The sequence below is a fragment of the Corvus moneduloides genome, chromosome 17 (assembly GCF_009650955.1).
Source record: "Corvus moneduloides isolate bCorMon1 chromosome 17, bCorMon1.pri, whole genome shotgun sequence".
Taxonomy (NCBI): Eukaryota; Metazoa; Chordata; class Aves; order Passeriformes; family Corvidae; genus Corvus; species Corvus moneduloides.
Window position 1 is genome coordinate 14,290,541 of NC_045492.1, and position 25,030 is coordinate 14,315,570.

Here is a 25,030-nt window from a genome sequence, read left to right on the forward strand (position 1 = left end):
GCTTCCATGTAACCAACCTACTGTCTTCTCTTTGTCCTACTCCCTGTTCCCTGCAGTGCTGCAGAGGCTGCTGGAGCAGATCCTCACCTGTGATGGGTTGCTCCCCTCTCCCTGTTTCCAAACGGAACCGGTTACTTTGTTCCAGTTCTATCGTTACCTGGAGAGACACCACATTGCCAGCCTGGAGAAGCACCTGGCAAAGCTCGCTAAAGAAGGTAACAGCAGCGCTTGGCTCCTCCTGGCAGGGCTGGTGCCCTCCAGCTTCCTGCTCAAGATACAACTCCAGAGCAGGAAACAGCCCAGCCCTTGCACTGACAATTTGTTTCCATTTTATTTCCTCTTATGACCATGTAGTTTTCATCAGAACAGGAAAAACATGCTAGACTCCCGTATCTGACCATGTGCAAATAAACCTCGTGTGAAGGTTGGGCTTATCTTAAGTGCTCTGAAAAGTGGGTTCTGGGATATCCTGAAGCTAAAGCAGATGCAAAGTCAGGAGCAGCCTTCAGCTGGATCCAAGGGCTGAGTGCAGCCTGTGGCCTTGGTTCACTATTGCAGCTGGACTCAGACACAGAAAAGAGCAATAAAACTGCAGAGGTTACTAATGTGCGTTTTGCAGCCTGAGGCAGCCAGTGCCTCACTGGAGTCTTGTCCAACATGTGAAAGTACTTCAAAACTTTCTCTGTATTAGAAAAGAATTATTTTAAAATAGTCCTGGTATTGGCTGCATCTTCAAGCTTGTGTTGGATGCAGAGGACTCCTGGAGGGGCACTAAGAGCCTGAGCATTGCTCTGCTGTCCCAGCCTGGGCACGGGGACGGTGGCAGGGGCAGAAGGCAGGGCCGGCAAAGGGCGGCTGTCCCGCTCTGCTTCCTGCCACGCTCGGGTCGTCACCGGCCGGGAGAACAGCGTGTGGCCAAGGGCACCGGGCTGGGAGGGTTCGTGTTCCTCGCTGAGGCGTTTCCTTTGGGTGAGGCTGGGTCCTTTCCCTGCAGTGATGCTGATCGAGGAGCTGCAGTGCCCCGGGAGGCTGAAGACGCTGAAGAAGCTGAAGGGGAAGAGGCTGAGCAGGCTGCAGCCGCTGCCGCGGACGCTGCGGCTGCTCGGGCTGCTGCAGCTGGACGAGAACCACCGAGTGAGCAAAGCGGCCACGGCGTGCCTGGCCCGGGCCGCCGGCAGCGGGAGCCTCCGGGCCCGGGTGAGCGCGGGGACCCCGGGAGCGGCACTGCCTCCCTGCCCTCGCCCTAGCTGGGAACGAGCCCTAAACACGGCGGTGCCCCAGTGATTTGTCTCTGCCTCTGCTCCGTTTCACGGGGGTAAAACCGCTCCTGTCGCTCGGATTTGGGTGCTCCATTACACTTCCGACTTTCTGTTTTACTGTCCTCTTTGCTCATTCAGGCTGTCTTGTTTTACACCGATGTTTTATCTGACTGTGACGCAAGACTCCAGCAGGCTGCATGTCTGGCTCTGAAGAACCTCAGGGTGAGCGCTCCCAGCTCTGCTGCTGCTGGGCCAAGGCAGGGATGCGAAGTGTGTCCAGCTGGGTTCGGAGCTGGGAGGGGTTACTGCGACTGGGCATCACCGAATTCTTTGGCTGCCAAGGTTCCAAACTATTAATGCCATTATTCCCACAGCAGCAGGAGAGGGAGCTGCGGGCACCTGGGAGGGTTTGGTCAGCCAGGCACAGCACAAGCAATGTCTGAACTCCTGTGGTATTGCCAGCGGTGAAGGACAAGAGGCAGTGTCTGACTGGGGACATCCAGCACGTGGAAAAATGAGCAAGATTTATGTATCAGTCAGTTCTAAACATTTACCTGTAGGAATCTGAAGTTAAATCAGGGGTATTTTTAACAATAGCTGTTTAGAGTCAGAAAACAAAAGTACTTTTTGCATTGCTATTACAAGAAACAGCACAGATTTAAACCTTCCCAACAGCCCTAAGCTGTAACAGGTTTGCACACAGAGTGAACTGATGTCTACAAACAGGGAGCCACACAACAGCAAATCAGGGCCTTAAAGTCGATCTGCAAAGCACCTACTGGGATTAACCCTTTCAGTGACAGTCCTGGTTGGGTGGTACTGATAAAATGGTCCCACTACAGTGACCTGTACCCTGGAACTTTTGCATGCCCTAAACCAGGAGAGAAGGTAACAGAGGGGAGATCATGTCAGGAAATGTAACTGCAACCCAGTATGTTGGGGAAGAGAGGGGTCCTGGTGGAATCTGGATGTCAGAGGAGATGAGAGTTGGTGCGGCTGTGTTGCTTTGTAAAAATGTCCATCACACTGCTAAAAAGCTGCTAAGGCAAATTTTTCTTTTCTCCAACAGGCTGTGGAGAGCATTGAGCAGGTTGCCCACTTGTGCCAGTCTGAAACAGAGGAAGTCAGGAATGCAGCCAGGGAAGCCACACTGTCCTTTGGTAAGGCTTTTGTACAGCTTTAAAATGGTCTGAAAGAGTCATGTGAAATAGTGCAGGACCAGGAGGGGCCTCAAGTTCAGCCTGAACACATCCAGGACAAGGGAAATATGTCATGAACAGCTGTTTCATACCATGGAGATAAACTTTACATCACATATAACAGCCAAGGGCCCCCGTTGAAGTTTATAGAACCAGACCAAGGAGATCCTGAAGGATTAAGTGCTTTAGGAACCACTGAACCTTTTGAAAAGGTCGTAGATAAGGACTGAAGGTTTTATGCTGGTTCATTACTTGTTATTTCACTGGAATCCAAGTAGATTGACAGTGGAGGTGACCTGATAAAATGTCAGTGCTCCCCATCTCCTACTGCCCAGTATTTGTGCTTCTCCTGAGGGCTCAACAGGAGGAATGCTGCCAGAGGATGACCAGGTCATGCAGGAGACAATCATTTCCCTGTTCTGTTGTCCCAAACCCTACCTGGATCCATGCTTAGTTCTGGGGATCTCCAGCCTTGCCCCACAGAAGCACTCAGGCTCATGAGCAAGACAAGTTTTCCAGCTGTGCTGCTCCGAACTGTTACTCATGGAAATAGTTGCAGGAGGCCTGATTTTCCATGGTGGCTTCTAGCAGGTTTTGGAAAACTATTCCCTGAGGGATGTGTGTGTCACTATTGAGTCCTTCCTTCCAAGCAAGGCCACGACAGGAGTGTCCCCAGAGGGCCGTGTTCCTCAGGGGCTTCCTGCCTCTCCCTCAGCAGGGGCTGTTTTCTCTCTTCACAGGGGAAAGAGGCCGACAAGCCTTTGAGAAGATGGACAGGATCTGCTGTGAACTCAGAGAAACAGCTCAGGAGGCTGAGATTGAAATCACAGTGTTTTAGTAGTGGAATATGAGGAGCTGGATCCCATTGTCCTCACAGCCACACGGATACCTGAGGGTTTGGTTTTGTCCAGTTTCCTTCTGTTCTGTCCCTGCTGCCTCCTGCCCCAGGACAGGTTTATTTCCAGAGGGGACAGTTTGTGGTCTCCATGATGCAGCCTGGAATGTATTTTCTCACTGTCTCTCAGCATATGATGAAATACCAAGTGCTGGGCAGATGAAAACTGTGGATCCAGGTTTTAACTGGTGTTAAAATCTCCATCTTGCTGGAATTAGCTGCCCCCACTCCAACTCTGTCCAATATGATCTATTTTCCCAGGAAGAGTTTTATTAATCTGGCATTCCCCAAGGAGAGAAATGATCACTCTCCAACAGTCCATCAACTGCCCTGCCACCAGAACAAATCCCACAGCATTGTTCTGTGGTTTCCTTGGACAATTTAGTTGCAGAAGGAAAATCTGGTACTCCCTGAGTCACTTTCTTTAGGATTGCTGCTGCTCAGGCCAGGTCCAGCAGGGCCTGACAGGGCTCTGTAAGAGGTGTCAGTGCTCAGCAGCAGGGGCTGCAGGGGATTTGCCCCGTGCAGGTCTAAGGGAGGGGGGCAGGTTTGCTTTTTAAAATTCTGAATTCAGTCATAGACCAAGACTTCTCCTCCTCATCCACCATGGTCAGGCTCATCCCCCAGCCCTGGCTGGCAGGGTGCCCACGGGGAGCAGCCTGGCTTCAGGTGCAATACTTGAAAGGGTTGGGCTTGTGTGTACATATTTTTATATATATATATATACATAAAACTTTTCTATTTGGTATTTATTTGTTGGATTTCATACTGTTTTCTAAAGTTCTAATAAACCATCTGAGACAAGTTCTTGGGAGTGTTTCCTACTGCTGTGCTTGCAGCCCTAGGGACAGATAAGAGGCACTAAACCCTCAAAGGACAGGGCCCTGTCCTGTTCTCCTCAGGTGAACTCTCCCCTCCAGTGTAGCTTTCCTTAGAAACATAAACCAAAGGTAAGTACTGGAATTCAAACACCAGCATGTGCTGGCTGCTGCTGCAGCAAACAGGGTCAGCACCAGCTCCTGCCTGTCCTCAGCTCCTGCAGAAACCCACCAGGGTGCTTGAGTTCCTGCACTTCTCACCCTTAAAATTTAGCTGGTTAATGTGAAAGACCAGAAGAGGGAAATGGAAGTGGCAGGGAGAGCTGGGGTCCTTGTCTCACTCTTTTACTAGTCCTCTGCCTCCAAGGAAGTTCTTACAGTAACATTTAAAACCCTTTATGATCTCCCCTCCCACTGGCCCCCATGGGCATGTGGGTCAAGCAGGAGCCCATGGATCCAGCCAGAAGCAATACCACACTTGTGTGAGTTCTTTAAAAAAAGAGTTTTATTGTTACAACTAAAATGAGAACTGAAAACTTGTATGGGAGATTGAAAAACTGTACAGTTGTACTCTAACCTGGGAGGCCCAGCAGCGGCTTACACAAAAGACAAGATACCTGAAACTGTATTATACCAAAACATTCAGCTTTTTTGTTGAGTTTTTACATTTTTTTATAAAAGTTTATTCTATGGCAATCTGTAAAAAAGAAAGACCTGATGAGTAAATATTTGCTTAAGGCAGATAGCAGAGCAGCTCACTAACTTTCTAACGAGTCTAACATGGATGTTTGTCCATTTCCAAGAACAGGTTACCCAACACCCCACTGTGCTACGGTATATACACCCCCCAACTACCACAGACAGTACAGGACAGCAAACAAAATGGGCACAGCTCAGGATTCCCAGCCCTGCCCACACCTCCCTGGGCTCGGGGCACAGTCACTGTGTCCTGGGGCAGGGTCAGAGCTGGGCCTGGAACACAGGAAAGAAACAGGCAGGAAGAGGATGCTCAAAGTTCTTCTGTCAGCTGCAGGAACTTTGTCTGGGTAGAATCCTTTGCAATTGAATAACTCTGTATTCAAAGGAAGGATCCTTTGTTTTCCTGCCATACCTAAGATTTAAAATATTCCCTCTTGGGAACATGGCCAGAGGTGGGTTGGGTTTGTTTCTTTCCCAAGGTGTCCCAGTGCCAGGGGAGGTGTGGAAGGGCTGCCTGAACTCTCTGGAATGTCTGTATTACACTCACTCAGCTGAAAGGAACATGCTACCACCGGGCACACGGAGCACACGGGATCCCACGGGAAGTCATGCCAAGGATTAGGCGAGTACATGGGCTCTGATAAACACCAATCAGTCCAGTGCTGAACAGAGAGACTCAGCAACACCCTCTGAACCACAGCCACTAAGGATCAGGTCATGCAAATATCATTTGGGCACATCAGGAAGCAGGAATATAAGTTCTGTCACCTTTCAAGCACGTGGTGTTTCATCGGGACACCGCAGACTTCACATGCACTTTAATACAAAGGGGTACAAATGGTGCCTCAGGGCAGGGTCCTGCCCACGCTGCAGAGAACAGTGGGGACAAAGCAATCACAGAATGTATCTTAAATACACAGATGAGCCATTATATATTACCATTTTTCTATACTCATTTTTCCTGTTTCCAATAATATAACTAAATATTGACTGATTACAACATTCCTCCTTTCAAGTACTGGTCTGACCAACAGTCTCACAGGTAAAGGATTGATTCCCAGTACTACCTGAGGATTTATTATTGTACTCTTGAAAAGCCCTTGATGCAAGCTTAACAAAACACAAAATAGAAGTAACTCCCACCCCCACCCACCCCTTCACCTACTCACCCACTGAAGGAAGAGCTACACCTACAGCCAGCTTGGCAAAAATAAATATGGAGTGGAGGGACTCCCCTGGGCTCCTCCACAGCGAGGGCTGTACTGAGGGCTGGTTAAGTGCTATAAATCTAGAAAGACTTTAGAAATAAAAAAAATCAGTAACACTGCTGCAGATCAGCTGTCACGGGGCAGTTCAGTCACTACAGCTCCCAGGAGTGAGTTTGCTCCTGTCTGCACCATGACACAAGCAAAGAAATCTTTGCTATTATTGTTTCAACTATTAATAATTTGGTACTGCCCAGAGGAACAGCACTGGCTGCTTGGTGCAATGCTGCCTTCCAGTCCCAGTCCTCCCCCCACACCCCAATCCTCCCTTACGAGCACTTTCCCCCCGGAGCCCTGGCTGCTGTGGGATCCCACGGGGCTGAGCCGTGTCTGCCCCCCAACTGCAGCCAGGACTGGAATCTTTGCTTTGAGCAACGCTGGCACCATAAGCCAAGGGATTTGTTCAGAGCCCAGCACGGCTCCTGCTGGGCTGTTCTGGCTCAGGGAAGCTGCCCCAGCAGGGATTGCTCTGGATTTCCCCAACGCTTCCCTGCTCAGAGCCCCTCGCCAGGGCCACGCTGGGCCTGAGGGAGCAGCTGCAGAGTGAAACTGCATTTTACATTCCAAATGCTGAGGTTTAAGGACTGGTCCTGCCACGGGCCATGGGCATGGCCCCACTGCTGGTGGACATGGTTTGGTTGAATTTCCCTTCCTGTTTCTCTCCCTCCCCTCGACCTCTCCCAACCCAGAATATAAAAGTAAAAACAGCTTTAGAAAGGATGGTGCAATGTAAAGAGGCATATGTGCAAGTAGAGTGCAACAAAAGTCAATGAGGAGATACACTTAGTAAAGAAAAAAAAAAAAAATCAAAGAGCTGGACATGTTGGGATACCCTGAGCAAATGCAGAAGCCTGGTTCTATCAACACAAGTAAAACAATCAGCTCTTTAGGAACAGTTATGCCAAGATTAAATATATCAATACCACAGGCACTGCCCACAACTCAGTCTTTAAAGATGAAGCAAGTTTAAAAAAAAAAAAACAAAAAACAAACCAAAAACCAACCACAAACACACCTCCCCTTCCAAAAGTTTACATTCTTCAGGTATGTGGGTTTCTTTTTCTTTTTTTGGGAATTTGTCAATGTAAGTCATGTATTTGGTTACAACACTTGGAGAGTACAAGCAAGTTTCACTTGTGCCCAGTTTTTCTGAAACAAAAGAAAATGAACTGGCTTTTTAAAAAAGGCTAAAAACAACAATGTGTTGTAATTCTATTAGTTAGTTTAAAAAAAAAAAAAAAAAAAAAGGAAAACAGACTATTTGGCATTTTCTCTGCTCACTCCTGAATATTTCAAGGCCCTGAGATTACAATATTATGTTCTTGGGACCACAGGGCTGGATAAAACCCTAGTGCATCAATTCTCTCGTTAAGCCTTACCCAAAGTTCTGGCCTTTCCCCCTAAATCTACCTGCTCTGAGCCAAGGCTGCCCTGCCTCGAGTGGCTCCGAGGAGCTGAGCACAAGCCGGGAGCGGCTCCCGCGGCGGCTCCTGGGCACTGGTCAATGGAAACACACCCTGTAGCAGAGATAAGCTCCTGCTGTGAGGAAAGTGAACATGCAGATATTCACTAGGAAGGGCTTCCAAGTTGCCACCACGTTCTCATCCTCCTCCTCCGAGTTTTCCTTCACGGACTCTTCCTGGTGGGGCGAGAGCCGCGGGTTCTCACCAACAGTTCTCCTCCGGGGTTCAGTGTCGTGACTAGTGCTGAGGACAGAGGAAGGGACACTCAGGGCTGCGTAGGAACAAATATTCCATGCTGGATTGGCCAGGGAGAAGAGGAGCCATGCAGGTGCTCCAAGGGCAGGGAACACTACAGAGTTGGAAATCTCTTGGAGCTGCAGCAGCCACCAAACACAGCCTGTCTCCAGTTAGGACACATCTGGCTGTTCAACAGGGGTTTAGGAAGAGCTTGGGAGGATTCCGTGCCCTTTGAAGAATAACCACCACCTGCTTTTATTGGTCATCACAAATCTGCACCAAGACAGGCAGTGAACAAACCCAACTCACATCTACATGCAGTCAGGGGAACACCAAAGCTCTAAAATCGAGCACCGGCCCAGAAAGCCAGAGAGGGATGGAATGTGGCTGCTCGTTCAGCCCTAGCTCCCAAAGAACATCTCAAGGTGGAACTGAGCATCGCCTCCCCTTTCCCACTCCCTCCAGAGCCCAGTTCTCAGGGGGCAGCGAGTGCTTTACCTGTCTGTGCTCAGGGGCACAGCTGATCGGGCTCTGCCGTCCAGAACCGCCTCCTCCACGCTGCTCACTGAGCACCTGATCTCCTCCTCCACTGCCTGGTGCTTGGGGAAGAGCTCCGGGTGCTCGTGCATCCTCCCGTTGTGCATCTCTGAGGTTCTCTTTGGGGGCCTGGGAGGTGGGGGGGTGTGTTCAGGGGGTGGCTCCAGGTCTTCATTGGAGAGCTCTTTCCACTGCTCCTTCAGGGAAGAACAAGCCCTGTTAAGCTTTTCTCTTATGTAAGCTGCTCTAACTTTAAACTTTACCATGGCAGAATCTTTATACTCCACATTTTAATTAATTCTTAAAGTGGCTCTTCATTTTAATTTAAAAAAAGGCAAGAAAAACACAAGAACTCCAAGCCCAAGCTACATCCAATACACAAAACGTATTGGCCATAAAAGCAAGAAATTCCCATCTGCTTCTAAAAAACCTAAGCAGCACAAAATAAGATCTATTTTGCTAGAGTTCTGCTTACCATAAAAAAAACCCCTGATTAATTTAATCATGACACTTAAACTTCAGGCATCTTAGAAAACTTGTACTGTCTGAAATGCCAGGGGAGGCTGATGCAGCAGCTCCACCCCAGTCACTGTGCTGGAAAGCACAGGAGGCACCTGCTACATCACAGGTACTTTTGGAAATAAATAAAATACACCACTTTAGGTCGTGACAGATTGTAAAGCACTGTACCTAAAAGCCACATAACATAAACATGTACTGAAGCTGAAGCAAGCACCACATTTGAAGCTTCTTTCCATCCTGTTCCTTCCACCCACTTGCTGCAGTTCCCTGGGAGCTGGCAGGAGCACTCACTTGCACTGAAGCATCTCCCATGATGAATTTTGCCCCTTCAATAACAGCTAAGTAGGAGAACCGGAGCTGATCTGCAGTCTGGATGAGCCCCATCCTGTACTTCCTCATTTCCAAGAGAACCTGCTTAACGTCCACAGAAGAAGGATCTTTCCGTTTGTCCATCTGCAGATAAAAATGTGAAACATGTTTTCTGCTCTGATGAGGTTCACTACAATGACTCACTTTGTGGTAAGGCCTTCACACTACCCTCCACATTACAGAACAAATGAATTCACATACAATTGGTATCAGCAGCTCTTTACTGGGTCTCCAAAAACACACAGGGGAAAACACTGGGCCTCAAAAATGCTGCTTTCCCTGAAGGCAAAGCCTGTCTTTGTGAATCACTCTGAAAACTGGAGACTTTTCTTCCCCAAACTCAAAATGGCCACTTAGGAACGAGACCTGCCTTCAATACACTCCCAAAACAGCAGAGTAAAACAACAGGAAATCACAGGGAACCCCCTCCAGCCCCTGCTCCAGCTCCTTTAAGGCTGCACCAAAGCTCCCCTGAAGGTGCCTGTGCAGGAGAGGTGGCCCTGCAGGTGGCCCTTACCAGCAGCAGACAGGTGTCCACCAGGCAGAAGGTGCCCGACCTCCCGATGCCGGCGCTGCAGTGCACCACGACCGGGCCGTGCCCGGGGCTCAGCGAGCCCGACTCCCGCACCTTGAACAGGAAATTCAGGAACGAGGCCGGCGACTCTGGGACCCCAAAGTCGGGCCAGGTGGTGTAGTGAAAGTGCAGAATCTCCCGAGTTTCCTGGGTCTGCAAAAACAGGGTTTGGGAACAGTTTTAGTTTGGATACACCAGTCAGAAGGACTGACTTGAATTCCAAGGACAAAGTTTCAGGGAGTCTCAGGGAGTTTTTATAGCTGCACAGCCAAGAAACTAATTACAAGTAATTGTCTCTTGTGAAGGTCTCCATTGGGACCAAAGGGAATTGGGTAAGTAAATTTACTTATTTACAATTTAGTTATTTCAGTGCAGTTCAGAAGCCTGTGTCACTCTGGGTGTGGCTGAGACATGAAACCGCCTGGAGTGTCTCCAGGTACGTCTCAGAAATATCCAAGAGTTTCATTTCCATGACATCTCATGCAGAATCATCAAATCTAGACCAATTCATGACCACCAATTTCAAGCCCTTGTTGGTGTGGAGATGAACTTCACCCCAAGGAGAACAAGGGCTGGGACTGGATGAGATCCTGTACTCACGGTCAGGTTTTCCAATTCCAGCTGTCGTACTGTGTAGTAGGATTTTATATCTTCAGATATCAATGTTAATTTCAAGTTTGTATCTTCAAAAAACATTTCTTTCTCCTCCTTCCGTGGCCAGTACTGTGCACACTTTATCTAAAACCAAGCAGGAGACACATAAATATCATTACCTCCTTCTGACTGAATTGCCATTTTCTTATTAAGGTCTCCCAGAGAGATGAGTTCTGCAAAGACTGCTGCATGCCAGGACCTTAATGAGCCAATCTATCTGTGTACACTGAGAACAACTCCAGACCCCCTGGTTAGCAGCAGAGACTTCCATTTATGTGGAGTCATGTTGTGTTTGTGCCCTGTTTTAGCCAAATTAATGCGAAATTAAGACACACAATTACAAACCGAGTGATTTTCTGCCTGCACCAGGTATTCAATTCAGTTCACCAGGTATTCAATTCCAGGCATAATTTCTTAGACAAAACTTACAGTCATCCCATTCCATTCTTTGGGTTGGTTTTACTTGGGTTTTTTATTACAGAAAACCATAAATGTGATGAACACATAGCAAGAACTGGGTGAGTACTTACAGATCCCTTTTCCATCACTCTGTTCAACATGACAACACCACGGCTTTTCTGTTCCCAAACCATCTCCCAAAAGTGACCACAAGTATTTGGCAAAGGTCCCTGCAGAGACAGAATCCCCAGAAATAAGCATTATTTTTTGCAAATGTCAGTGCACTCTTCCCCAGTAACAGTCTCTGCACAAGGCAATAGATTTAAACAACTAACAAGCAACTTCTCATTTAAAACCGTAAAAAAATGCAGTGAGACAGCTGTAAGTTTCATGTTATGAATTTACCCATGAAAGCATGGTTAATCTTCTCCACCCATACATAAGAGGAAGAGAGACACAGTCTCGTTTGTGAGAACGGACCTGGGAGTGAAAAATGCTGCATTTTCTCAGGAAAGGTATACAAAGGTCATGGGGAAATAAACCCCCCTCAATAAAAGCAGAAATAACATCTGTGTCCAGCTACCCTGCAATACCTCATCCTTATTTATGATACTTGAAAATTACTTGACTAAATGATAAACATCCAAAAGACTGAAACGATGCCCAATCAGTAACAAATTCCATGGTTTTCCAGAATCTTCAAGGATGTGCTCTGGGACTGAATGAAATGGTAACTCCTTTTAAAGACCACTGTCTATTCCCAAAGTACATTTCCTTGTAACTTCCTATTTCTGCTATGTTCCTCTGCTATTCTCTACTCAAAGCTATTGCTCTGAAGTTTGGGTTTGCCGTCCATCCACTCCTGTGCTCAAACAGAGCAGCAGGTCCTCAGAAAGAACAACTAGATTTAAATAAAGCCACTCAAACCCAGTAAACTCTGGCTCAGGACAGGTAACCAGTACCAGTCAGCTGCACACGTGACTATTCCACATACAGTTCCCTGCTGTGATCAACCCTCCTGCCCTGAGTAAGGGGAGTAAGAGCTGTGTTCAAAGGACCACTTTCACACTGAACACTGCACTGCCCATTTCTTCCTGAGAAGATTTATCTTTATTCTTTAGAAACAGGAAGGAAGAGCTGTCACTTGAAAATATTAATCCCAGGTTACCTTTATCTAAAGTGTGGGAGGAAGGGGTAAAAAAAAGGCCAAGATCAGTCTCCAGGGCTTCAGGACAAACAAGAACCCTGGCACAGTTGCTGGCTCTCAGAATAAGACAACAGGGTATCTGGGTACTTTTAAATTTGTTATACAGATAGGTGTGGAATTGACAGATTCAGGGAAAAGCAGTGACTTTCATACACACACAGACATTTATATGCACTTAAGTAACTTTACAATAAAAAAAACCCAAACAGAAAACCCATGAAAAACAACTCCAGCCACCATAAGATTTTTATTATCCACTGCCAGCAATTACCTGGGTAAGGATGTAGCTCCTTTGGGCCTCTTCCATTTTTATCAAACTAGCATTGATATAGTCATTGTCACCTTGGTTTAGCTTAATTCGACTGTGATCAACTGCAGCATAATTAGAAAACACTGGTTAATGTATATGCAACACAGCACAATCCAGGCACATCCTCATCAGATGTGGGGGTCAGAAAGCTGAGCTGTCCTGATGAATAAAAAGAGCTCAATCCCAGACAGGGCAGGGCTCACTGGGGCTGGGGACTCTGGAGTACAGCACAGGTACTGCAAGAACAGCAGAGCAGTGAGCACAGCTCACACTTCACCTTCCAAGAACACATTGCAAGAGTGAAGCATTTGCATCTGAAATAATCCCCACTGCAATTTGCAAACCAGATCACACTGACCTATTTATACAGTTATCAAGTTGGTGGTTTTAAATAAATCTAATTACACAACTGCTTATCTTTTGCAGCTTAAACATTCAAATCCAGCTTGTTCAAGGTTGTTAAAGGTTTGTCTAAACATATACTGGGCAAATAGGACAGACACCTTTCATTTTTATAGACATTTAGCTACTGTTCCCAACCCAACCGTCCTTTAATGTACAGAAAAAAATGATCAAAATTCAATAAATACAACAAATGCAAATTCTTTGCTCTTTTGTTAGTCACTTGCTCGACTTGGGACTAAAACCAAACCACCAACTAAAAAAACTCCATACATAGAAGGGTTCCCACATTTTTCAAGAAAGCAAACAGACTGGAAGCAGGATTATCTACAGGCAAGAAGGAATTTGTTATTCACAATCTCAAATATTAGAACTGCTTACTAAAGCAAACTGTGTGCAACATTACTGCTCTGCTCAACTGCCCCAAAGGCTTCAGTAACTTTTAAGCACCAAGGCAGAAGTTCTCTGCCATAGAGCAGCACTCTGGCCTGGGCCAGCACCCGCTGAGTGCAGGAGTGCTGCACCCCCAGGGGACACATGGCCCAGGACTGGCACCATCCTGTGCAGAGAGGGCTGCTCAGAGACCCCCTGGGAGCTCCCTGCAGTGCCAGACACATTAAATATCATTTCTGACCGTGTGACTGCAGCCCTGTCCCTGCTGCAGCCCAAAGCCCTGGATGCCAGGCGTGGGCAGCGACTGGCCCTGGCCCTGGGATCACAGGAGGAGAGCCAGGCTGCACCAGCACAGTGAGCTGGGCTCGTACAGGACCCGTGCTCAGACAGGCATTCCCCCAGCACAGGGGACACAGCCATTTCAAAATCCCAGCTCTGGCCTAGGAGCATCACCTTTGCTCTTTCTCTGTTCCAACGAGCTTATGAGCTTAGCTTTATCTCTGGCAGTCAGAGCTCTGTGCCAGACTGCTCCCCAGCTCCCAGAAGGGGCACTGCTGCCACCTGTGCTGCCTGGCAGGATGCTCTGCTAGCTGAGAACACTGCACAGAAACCACCCCTGCGATTTTAGAAATGCTACTTCAGCCACCTTTCTTCTCTAGCAGAACTCAAAGGTAAGGCAAGTTAGTTTCTTCAGATTTCTGCCCACAAATACAGACTCTACTGTATGCTGCTCTAGTATAATCCTACGGATATAAAAGCATCCTGTGACATCAATCTCACAAATAAATAAATATATTAACAAGGAGAATTGTCTTGGATGCTTATCCACCTGACAGAATCTTGTCCTTACAAAGAACATTTAGCTGTTAGAAGTCATTAGAGGTCAACAGTCCTATAAACAATGGAAAAGAAAGTGTACTTACAGGGGCTGACATCTCTGTACCTATTTCTGTTTTTGTTTCTGGGATGTTTGGCCACTTTACACGGAAAATCACTGGCTTCATGCCTGATGTCCTGAAACCAAAAAAACCCAAAACTGTTAGGTATGAATACATCTAATTTCATCCCATTAGCTATTTTAAGACAAATACTCATTTGACTTCACATCTTCATGTGAGAGAATTCTGGATAGAAAGCACTTTGGGCCTCAAATTAAGAATTGAGTTTAAATTTATCAGAATACAACACTAACATTACTTATTAAAATATCATTAGTTTGCATAATAAAGTAGCAGAACATTCATCAGCCATTATGCCTTTCAGCTCGTGAAGGAGCAGGGTCTCTGCCCCAAAGCACTTCCATATAAACTGCTTTAAGCCTTTGTTTGCAGCATCAGTGAAAATATCAACCCTGCTTCTGACTCAGCAGCAGTGCAAACATTCATTGTGATAGAAAAAACTTGTCTACCCTGCTTGGCATCACACACACACAGAGGTGATTTGTCTAAGATCACTTTCATCATTATCTTGAGTTATCAGCAAGGTGTCACAAAGCTGCAATGGTAGAAGTCAGCTGTACCCAATTCACATGCTCAGCTAAAATACATGCAGCATCTCAAACGTATCACTAGGGTTCTCTCAGCTGGGTTCTTTTCAGATGCATCTAATAGCTCAGCTATGTGAGATAATTTCAGAAGTTAAAATAAAAAAGGATCCTGCTGTCCTTGGACATTGTCCCCATTTGTTGAAACAGAACTTCACATTGTAAATAAATACTGTGTAAAGCACAATTCTGCATATAAAGAATCATGTACAGTGCTTAAGATTTTTTCAAGTGGGCCATGGACTGCAGCACATTACCTGTTTATCTCTTCTGCTGCATTATTCCGGTATGTACCAATTTACACTGAATGTGACACATCACGAGAAGAGTTCAGATTTACATAAACCTGCCCAAAATTAGCACAGTATTCCGAACCAGCTCCTCACTGAAATAAGGTCTGACATCAGCTGCCAGCTTTTTATAAGTGAACACATGGCTGCCAGTATTTCTGCTTATGAAGAATGCAGTCTGGAGAATATGATCTGGACTGCCACAGTCTAATATCTCAAACATGAGGCAGCTAAAATGGGTGTTTTCAGAAATTTGTCTCTGACACTAGGTTGGTGACTTTGTACTTTACAGGGATTTATTCTTCTGTACTGACTGTACAGGATTAACAAGAGAAAAAAAACAGGGTATTATGAAAAATGGTTTTCTAGATCACTAACCACATTTCCCAAATGTGTGTTAAAGTCCCTAACACCCAAAACCAACTCCCCCCCCTAAGATTCATATCATAAAAGCATCAAAATGCAAACCAAACCAAGATCCCTAAGGAATTTTTCTGTAAATACCAGGCTAACTTAGTAGCAGCACTAATACACAGTTTTGTTTCACAGCATTAACAAATTTGAAAAAAACTGCCCCCTCTTTTAAAAAGAAATTGATCAAGTGCTTCTTTACAGAAAAGGAATTATACAAAGGCATTCTAATACAAAAATATTACACTTAAGCATCCACATGTATGTGCACACACAAACTACTGCCAGTCTCCAGGAGTTCCACAGATTCAAACACCAACATCAGTACTTCAGGAATTGAAAGTGGCAATTTATTGTGCAGGGAATAGAGAGCTGGCTATTACCTCACCAGCAAAGACCAGGTTTCTTTCAAGCTGCCATGGTGCCTAAAGGTACTTGGAGAATAATGGAGTTCTAAGAGATGCTGAACTCCCACAGGCACAGAGAAAATGGAAAGAAAGAAGCCACTTGTGTGCCTTCAGCAGACTATTTAAAAACAGCAATGTATTTCTGGAGCATGTTTCAACAAACAGGAGAAAACACGGCGTGGGGGTGGGATGGTAACAAAAGAGGGATGGAGATACTGCAACAGGCAAGCTGCTGCCTTGTATGAAAACCCAGCCAGCACCCAGCACTTCACTGCTGAGTGTGATGAACATGGTGAAACAGAAAATCCTGGAGAGCAGGCATGCCTGGACATCAGATGGGGCATTCTGTCCGCAGCAACGTGGGAGAAAAGTGGTTTGGAGTTTTGGTTGGTTGTCTTTTTTTTTTTATACAGAAGTTGCTAGAACATCCAAAGTGACCAAAGAAGCTGTATCATCCAAGGTCTCTTCCAGGATGTGAAGTTGACCTCAGTGGAAACGCAATTGCCTTGAACAGAGAAAACGACTGGAGAGAAACAACCCAGTGCCAGGTCACCCACAGCAGCTGTGTGGCCACGTCCTGGGCCTTGTCAAACACTTCTGGTTCCCGTTACTGCTGGAGTCACATAATTACTGACTCCACTTAACTGCTGTTAGGGTAGGTTCACAACATCCCCATAACAGTACCACAAGGTCTCCATGCTGGGGAAATCAGACTCATTCACAGCATGGGATACTGTGCTCTGAGGCACTTGAAGCCAGTGATGTCACGAGAACTGAAGGCAGTGGATGAAGGCAGGGATTTATGAAGTTACAAAACACCTTCTTGAATCACACTCAGTCACACCGCAGAGATCCTGCCTGTGAAAAAGGAAGCTCGACCATTTAAAAGGTCGTGCAATATAAAACTTTGAAAGAGGAAGGGCTAGAACTGAAGTCAGTTTTCCAAAGCAAATGCTTTGGGTTTGGAGCATGAGTCACTTCATGCCACTCCTCTCCTGGTTTTAAGCCCTGTCCCCCAAATACTTCGGGGGTGGAAAGAGGAAGTCTGCTGAAGCCCTGTTCTTCAAATGGGAAGTTCCTGTAGCTCTGAGCACAACAGCACACTGGGCTACACTTTCCCCATCTTGTTCAGACACCAGCAGGAGATTCAGAAAGAGAAGATGCATCCCAAAATGTTCAAGTAAATACTAGGTGAGACCATAGGAAGAGGCAGCCATGCCATCAGCCATTCAAGCACACTGTGTAGATTTGTGTATCAGTATTTAGAACAGAAACTGAAGGTGCAGTCTCAGTGTCTTCAGCTTCGCCAGACAGACTCCCGGGAAGCCTTGCAGCAGGGCTCAATTTGATCACACTGTTTAATTGCACCATAAACTCTGGAGCAGCTCAGACTCAGAGGTAACGATTTACTGTCATTTTAACAGTTCTGCTCCTACGGGAAGCAGCAAATGCCAAGATCACATCAGGGGCTACAGAATTGCTCCTAATCCATCTACTGAGGCACTCACACTAAGGAGAGCAATTCACAAAAATTATATAAAGACTTATACAAAAAAGTAATCTTAGCTTAAAAAACAGGTTTCCTCTTAAAGCTGGCACTGAAAAAAATGATGACACATGACACTGCTGGAAAAGGTGGAAGAGTAAAAAAGTTACAATAAAGTCAAGTGGAAGGTGCTCTTTTCCCAAGATGTCACTACGGGCTGATTTCAGAATGGAAATACTCCTACAATTCAATGAGGTTGCAAAGACCTGTAGAGAAGAGCACAAGAAAGCCAGCAAGTACCAAGGGATCCACAATAAACACCTACTTCACACAAATGGGAAAAGGTCTTCGGATTCAGCATGGGAGGAACAAACTGAGGGCCTGAACTCCCTGACAAAAGAACCTCATGAAGATATAAAGCACACAACTGCTCATGTAACCCACTTTGACAAGGAAGATTTCATTTCTTATCCTACATTAAGCTTTACATCAGGATATTTGGGCAAGAACAAGAAATGAGGATATAACTTGTAGGTAAGAGGAAGGTCATTAAAAATCATACAAATGAACAGATGGTTGCATCACACAACATAAATCTTAACAAGCAGCTGCATAATTTTAGCCAGCTAAGTGAAATAAATGTAGATTTTAATATCCTTTGAGAACATTTTATCTAGTCTCCTAGTTTTGCTTTCAACTAAGATATGGCACTATTGATTTGTTTATTAATCTCCCTCAAAAAAAAGAAACCAGTTGCCTGCTATGTCAAGCTTCTTCCTGAGGTCAAGCAGCACAGAGAGGAACAGACAGGCTTGTTTAAAGTTCAACACCACTATTACATGAGGTCAAAATAAATAAGTAAATAAGAAATGACACACTTGCAACATGGTTTTCCTAGAAAGCCCCCTGCTAATTCAGCACCGCCCGGGCACTCTGAACAGGCTGTGGCACAGCGGCTTAAGAGGGTTTGTGACACCAGTCAGCTGCTGGGAGCACGGAAATAACCCCCCAGGAGAATGTAAACTGGGCATGATTGCCATATTAAATCATAGAAACACGTGGCAAAGTGGGCTCATTTTTCCCAGGCCCATGTTTATCACAGCTAGCAGGTACTATAGATTGTCTCTCACCACTGCCTAGTTCCAACATGCCTCACTGCAGCGACTTCTGAAAGCAAACCCCGCAGGCCTTTATTGCACCCACTTCATCAGGGAGATAACCGAACACTGCAAACGCTCAGTTTAACACCTGCCCCTGAATGGCTGTCAGGGCTTGGCTGTGTACTTCCAGAAGGGAGAAAGACACAGACTTGTACCACTTCCAAACTTTACCAGTGTATTTATTTTGCATCTTCCCAGGAGGAGGGCACTGCTGTCACTGAACTACAGCACTACTGCACAGTTCAGCTGCTCAGATTCCCGTATTGCTTCAGTGTCATCTGCAATGGGTAAAAACTGATTTTTCAGTTCTGGTTCTTTTGAATGTTGCAGCAGAGCCAGGGAAATCAAAGAGCCAAACTTTAGTACCAGGTTAAAGAATTACATGAGACTTCTCAAATTTCAGTAAGTTCAAAATACAGTTTGTCCTTGAAATTTATGACCATAACAGAAGAAGTTCAGAGCTGCTGGCAGGAGCACTCTACTTCTGCTGTTTTGTAGCCATGTACTCACTGCCAAAACAGGAAACAACTGAATGGAGCGTCAGTGTAAGAAAACAACTCAAGTTCCCTTCTTCTTCACATCCATCTCTATTTTTCCTCCCAGATACTCAATCTGCTCCAGAAGTGCACCTTGGACATTATTGGAAGGATAGAGACGTTTGAGAATGTGAAATAGCTTTTTCTTGACAGCTGTTGTGCAAAAGCAAAGCTTTGCTATCTGTATCATCAAACAAAGTCAGCGCCAGGAAATAAACCACACTCTCATTAAAGTGTCAAGAGGTTCTAATTCAGTTGCTCTTCTTCTCTAAGAAAAATAACCACCGAGATGAGATCCAGATCTTGATTTGCCCAAACATTAGGGGTCTCTACACAAAGACTTTTGGTTTAACCTCATCTCAAATAGACTGGTGCATCCCACAGACCAGATACCCACATAACTCCTAAAGGAATTAAGTCTGTGTAGCAAATCCAGACCTTAATTTGTTTGCAGTATGGGCTTTGTGTGAGTTTAAAAATGTATCATTGCTGGCCTGCAGGATATTCCAGTCTTCACAGACTGACAACTGTGGTTATAAACAGTCCTGCTTTCTTAGTTACCTAATATTTTCATTCTGACATCTCACAAGCCATCTAAGAGCATTATAGCTTTTACAGAGCTACCACCACCAAAAAACCACAAACAAAATCCAAGGCCTTGCAGGCTTCAGAGAGGAGAAAAAGACATGAACCCTGCAAATGCTAGAATGTAAGGCAGCGATGAGAAACACTTCTCACACCTTTCCATGTGCTGCATAACTGAGGTATCTTCTAGAATTTAGACAAGCTGCAAATAGTATGTTTCAAATTGGAAACAAAAGGACAAGAGATGCCCCCCACTGCAGATAGTTTACAGTTTCTCAAGGGGATCTCTGGCTTCCTGAAATAGGAACCATGGAATAATTTACCATGGAATTTTTACCTATACTCACTCAGAGTGCTCTACTCTCTTTCAGAGACACTGTGCTGATAACCTCAGCTAATCTTAACAAAGAAGCAAGACTGTACTATCTCTCCCAAATCTTGCATAATCCATTACCACCATTTAATCTTAAGATAAATGAACTAATTTGATTAATAAGTAAATAAGATAATAAAATGTAAATCTTGCTTCCTCACCAGACAACACATTCAAAATTTTACCAGTTAAAAGCTGAACAGATCTTTACAGATTCTTTTTCCTTTTGTCCCATTTTTGATCCCCGTGTATGCATCTGCTCCAAGACTCTTGGCTCGAACACATCCTGCTCTTCTATTCAGTTGGGCATGCTGGCACACTGCCCACTGATAGAACACAAATTTACAGAATATCTGGTGTTACCTGCAGGTAAGGAAGAATCTGAAAGGCCACTGCAGAACTAGGTATTGTACCACCAGAGAAGGACATCATATTCTGCTGCCTGAAGAGATTCCAGGCAGTTGTTTAGTGCTGGATCTACTGTCACAGTTTAAGGCCCCCTAAATCAGTTGGGAAGACACTCATCTAATGAACTGTGCCGGCACCGCTGCAATGAGCAGGAGCACGCAAACGCAGAACAAGCTCTTTGGGCTCCATGAGTAATATCACAAGTGAGTTTGAGAGCAACCAGCCCTGAGTATTTGAGTTTGACTCTTCCTACTAAGCCTCGAAGTTTTTTACAAGAGCCTTCACTTTAAATTAAGAGGGGCATTTCACATGTGCTGAGCAACAACCGAAACTTGTCTGTGGTGTTTGTGTCCTTTCACCTTTTCCTGGAAAGTGTGTTGACTAAAAGCCAAACAAACAGCACAGCACTTCAGCTGCTTAACAGACAAACACCGCAGTCATTTCACTCAGAACAAATATTTTAAAGAAACAAAGTAAGATTGCAAATGTTCGATATATTTTTCACAAAAGAAATGCCAACATTCATGCAGTCGTCACATCAGCAGTTTAAACTCACACAGTTGCAGAAATACCACAGCATTATTTTTAATCCTTTTGGAGATTACATGAGTTAAACACATCTAGGTTACAAACTGGTATCTTAAAAATACTGGTCACAATAACAGACAACTAGACAAGACCAGTATTCCCCATCTACAGTGATATCTGCTGATCTGTGATGTGCAGAATTTGCTAAAATACCAGAAATGTCAAAGAAAAAATGCAATTCCCAAGGGATCTTAATTTTGTCAAGATCATTTTCAACATAAGGTACCATATGTGAGAGAGCTAATTGCCTGGCACACACCATGACTAGATGGCACAGAGAAAACCGAATCCAGCCTGAGAACAGCATTTCAGTGAAGCCCTGCTCCAGGGTGGCCAGAGGCAGCTCCACCACGAGGTGCATTCCCACAACACGGTCCATACAAGCTCCAGCCACTTTCCTGTTATGAAACGATCCATGAAAGCATAACACGAAGCAGAGCTCCCAACCAAAGGGTGATTCCCCAGACATTCCAGCTGGTATGATACACTATCATGTTCCCTCCCCAGGGACAGCTGGAGGGCAGGGGCTGCCAGCACAGAGTCCGAGCCCAGTGCTGAACCGGAGGCCTCTTCTGGGAAAGGAGCTGAAGGAAAATGACAAGTGTTTCTAAAGCACTCCCAAACACCAGCCACGCATACCTGGGAACATCACCTCACCAACTCATTAGCTTTCCCTTCTGTCCCTAATTGAAACTAATTAGGGAGCAGCCATGAAGCACCAGAGAGTTTAGTCAGGAGTAAGGCCGTGACTCCTCCAGGGACAGGTACAGGACAAAATACACAAGACCTGAGCAGCACCTGTAGTGCGGCTAAAACTTCCAGCTACTACAAAGTCATAATCTCTCCTAAATCCATCATCTTGCTTATCCAGTAGAGATAAATTATTTGTCAAGCTTTGGGACATTTTATAGCTCTAATCCTCAAGGCAATCCTAAGAAGTCAAAGAAAGAAAAGGTTTTTTAAATGGTGTCATAGTGGTGAGGTTGGGGTTTTTTTCAGTTTGGTTTTATACCCATACATTTAGCACCAGGACAATTCCCTGGAAGGCATGTGATTCCCTGAATAAGATCACAAGGACTTTTAACCCTGGATTTAGCAAACAGGAGGATGCTTCTCAGCCTGATCTGCAGCACTGCTTCTGTCACAGAGAGTTGAGGAGGTTCCAACAGAAGAAAACAGACACCTCTCCTGAAGGTGCCATTGACTACATTACAGGGGTTACCAGTAATGAAGACCAAAGAAGTTTACATTATTACTTGAAAACAGGAAATAATCTGACCTCAGAAATTCTGGTAGGTGCTCAAAACAAAATTACAACCTAGATGGAATGAGAGATGTCTACACAGAGGCAGTGTGAGAGCAAAAAACTTCACCAATGTCAGAGAGGCCTTACAGAACCACATGTGCCTGAAAACAGAAAATCTGAGTTGTCAAAGAGCTCCACACTTCCCATATTTACTTATCAAGCTCCTTACAAATTCAACAACTTGACTTGGCACCTCACAACACCTCCCAAAACCACAGGCAATGCAGTGAGTAATAGGAGAAGCAGGAGACTTTGTATGCTCCAAGACTTATCATCAATTCCTTTTTGTTATGCTGTTAACACGACATCAGCATTTGCTGCAACGGGTAAAAGATGGGCTGGTTGTGAAAACATGCACACACATAATCCTTTGCTCATCAGAGACTTAGAGCTACAAAAACATACTTCTAGGGTTTACAAAGCAAAATACCATACATTTTTTCACATCACCGCTATTGTCCTTTGAATACCCTGATGTCAAGTTTGTTGTTGTCCTTACATTCCAAAATAAACATCTCTGTCTTCTTGGACAGCAAAAACATTAAAGGGTTCCAATGAGAACGAGACCTTATTCTAGAGCAGGGATTTTGATCTACTCTCTCTTCCAAATAGCCACTTGTGTCCTCCCTGAGCAGTGGTGCCAACGCCCCAAGGAAGTCCCCAGTAAGGACAGGCAGAAGACACCTCTTGGTTGCTGTAAGGGATGCTACTTGTGTCCTCCACGTGGATTAGTTCCCAGCTGGGATGCTCCAACTCCTTAGTTTCTAACTTAGGAGTCAATGTTTCTCACTGCTGTTTCAGGAATCCAGCCCTTCACTGTAACCAACAGCTGTTCTCCTTTCAGAAGGGAGGCCGCTCCTCTGGGCAAGTTTTTTAGGCTCTTGTAGGAATACTTTTGTCTTCCCTGGTTCCTGGAGGCAAGGGAAGAAAGCTTTAGATGAGCTCCTCTACCCCATCATGAGCACTGTGGAAAAAAGAAGTGGCCCCAGAAGGGAGCAGTTCAGAGCCAGGGGAGCCAGGCCTGGGAACCCTGCATTCCTCTTGCACTTTCGGTGAGAAACTCCTAAATAAAAAAGCACTTCTAGATTAATTCTCAATGGTGTATTTTCCCCAATGAGACAAAGCCAGGAACAAAAAGATTCTTACCTAGGAATCAGAACTTCTGGAGTTTGCCTCATTTTTGTTTTCTTGATTTGAGTTGGTTTGAAAGTCTCTTACCATCATGAAAACAGGATTTTGTGAAAACAGAATAAATTTGCAAGCCTCATTTTCTACCCCCAACACTGACTAAAACTAAACTCAGATCTTATCTAATATAATTTATAGGCTAGAGCAAGCAAGCTATTGGTGTTCACAGAAGCAAATACGAATTACAATGGTTTTTCTTTAATACTTATCTGGAGCTAAATGAGTTATATATGCATTTAGAAAGTACAGCCAGTTAAAGCAGTTTTAGACACCAGCTTGCCATATGCTGTGTTAAAATTAGACTGATTTTTTTTTAAAAGAGCAACACATTTATGCATGAAGTAGGTCTATTCGGTACACACAGATTTTTGAGGAATGCTTTTTCTCATCCAGTAATCTCTGCAGAAAGTTCCAAACAAAGCTTAGTAGAAAAAAGAAGCTAGTTCAGAATGTGATTTGGAAGCTATCTTCACAGTATCTCACAGAACTGTGAACACTGTTTGATTTAAAAAGTAATGGACTGCTTGCACTAAAAATGCTTATTGTCAGGCTGATAAAGACACAACAATGTAATTTTTAGAAGTAATAACATGGGTACCATTGAAAACTAGAGACCTTGTAAGCTGACTAAAAATAGTAATTTGAATTCCTGGCTTAGTCAGCTTGGCCAGAAACAGCTGTGTTCACTGTTACCTCTAATTAGTTTGCATATTATAAGAGCCCCGAAGATTTTTTCCCTCTACAAAACCTACTGAATTAGCCTTCACAGCACAATGCTGTTACTGCACCAAATGCAACAGAATATCCAGACTTTAGAGACTTCCCACTATTCTTTCTGAAATGTTTCATTTATAAAGGCAAATATTCTCATTTGATAAGGTAAAGGCCATCTCCCTTCTATCTGAAGATTCAGAAGAGTCTGCCTTGAAAGGTAAAGACAAGGTCCAGCTCCCAGCTGTTTAAGATAAGAAAGGTCTCAGTTCTAACACAAGTAAATTGTTCATTACTTTGAAACATTGAGCAACCACAGTCAGAAATTAAAGCAAATTTCTCTTCCCTCATGGCTAAGGGGTGTCCTTCTGCATAAATTATTTCATTCACACTGGGTACTCCAATGTGAATCTAAAAGCTAACTTGAACTTTCTAATGTATATGCACATGTTAATGAAACAGTCACACCATGACTACAGTGGGGCACATGTTCAGACCGTGTCAGTGTTATGTTTCCATTTAGAACACAATGGGACAAGCAACAGCCATATTTCCAACTTCCTACTAATTCCATCAAAATTCTCCAAGTTATAAGGTTGTATGTAGAGGAAGTACTAAAACACACGAGAAAGGAAGTGAAGGAATTGTTATATAGGAAATTGTGAACTCCGCTTTACCTATTAAAAATACACCATCATCTACATCTTATTTAGTGGCAAACTTAATTTCCTTGAAGATGTTTGTACTGTGTGTTGCTTTACTGGCTTTCTTGAGATGCAACTTTTTAGTCAGATGTATGAAGAGGAAAACTGAATTTATTTATTACCAAGGAACCC

General features: G+C 44.7%; 2 protein-coding genes across 8 annotated transcripts in view; one reads left to right on the forward strand and one right to left on the reverse strand.

Moving 5' to 3' along the window:
* RIPOR3 (RIPOR family member 3) overlaps positions 1–4,157 on the forward strand; it is a 42,228-nt gene extending 38,071 nt beyond the window's left edge. For all 7 annotated transcript variants that reach the window (XM_032126764.1, XM_032126766.1, XM_032126765.1 and 4 more), the window contains 5 exons: positions 57–215; positions 995–1,197; positions 1,398–1,481; positions 2,329–2,419; positions 3,199–4,157. In XM_032126764.1, the coding sequence (XP_031982655.1) occupies positions 57–215; positions 995–1,197; positions 1,398–1,481; positions 2,329–2,419; positions 3,199–3,296 (635 nt within the window). In that variant the 3' untranslated portion in view covers positions 3,297–4,157. The remainder of the gene's footprint in view (positions 1–56; positions 216–994; positions 1,198–1,397; positions 1,482–2,328; positions 2,420–3,198) is intronic.
* A 497-nt stretch (positions 4,158–4,654) lies between these two features.
* PTPN1 (protein tyrosine phosphatase non-receptor type 1) overlaps positions 4,655–25,030 on the reverse strand; it is a 31,592-nt gene continuing 11,216 nt past the window's right edge. The window contains exons 2-9 of the mRNA XM_032126771.1: positions 14,126–14,216; positions 12,369–12,469; positions 11,022–11,120; positions 10,438–10,575; positions 9,781–9,990; positions 9,186–9,347; positions 8,334–8,569; positions 4,655–7,841 (exon numbers count right to left, since the gene is read on the reverse strand). Coding sequence (XP_031982662.1) covers positions 7,637–7,841; positions 8,334–8,569; positions 9,186–9,347; positions 9,781–9,990; positions 10,438–10,575; positions 11,022–11,120; positions 12,369–12,469; positions 14,126–14,216 — 1,242 coding nt within the window. The 3' untranslated portion in view covers positions 4,655–7,636. The remainder of the gene's footprint in view (positions 7,842–8,333; positions 8,570–9,185; positions 9,348–9,780; positions 9,991–10,437; positions 10,576–11,021; positions 11,121–12,368; positions 12,470–14,125; positions 14,217–25,030) is intronic.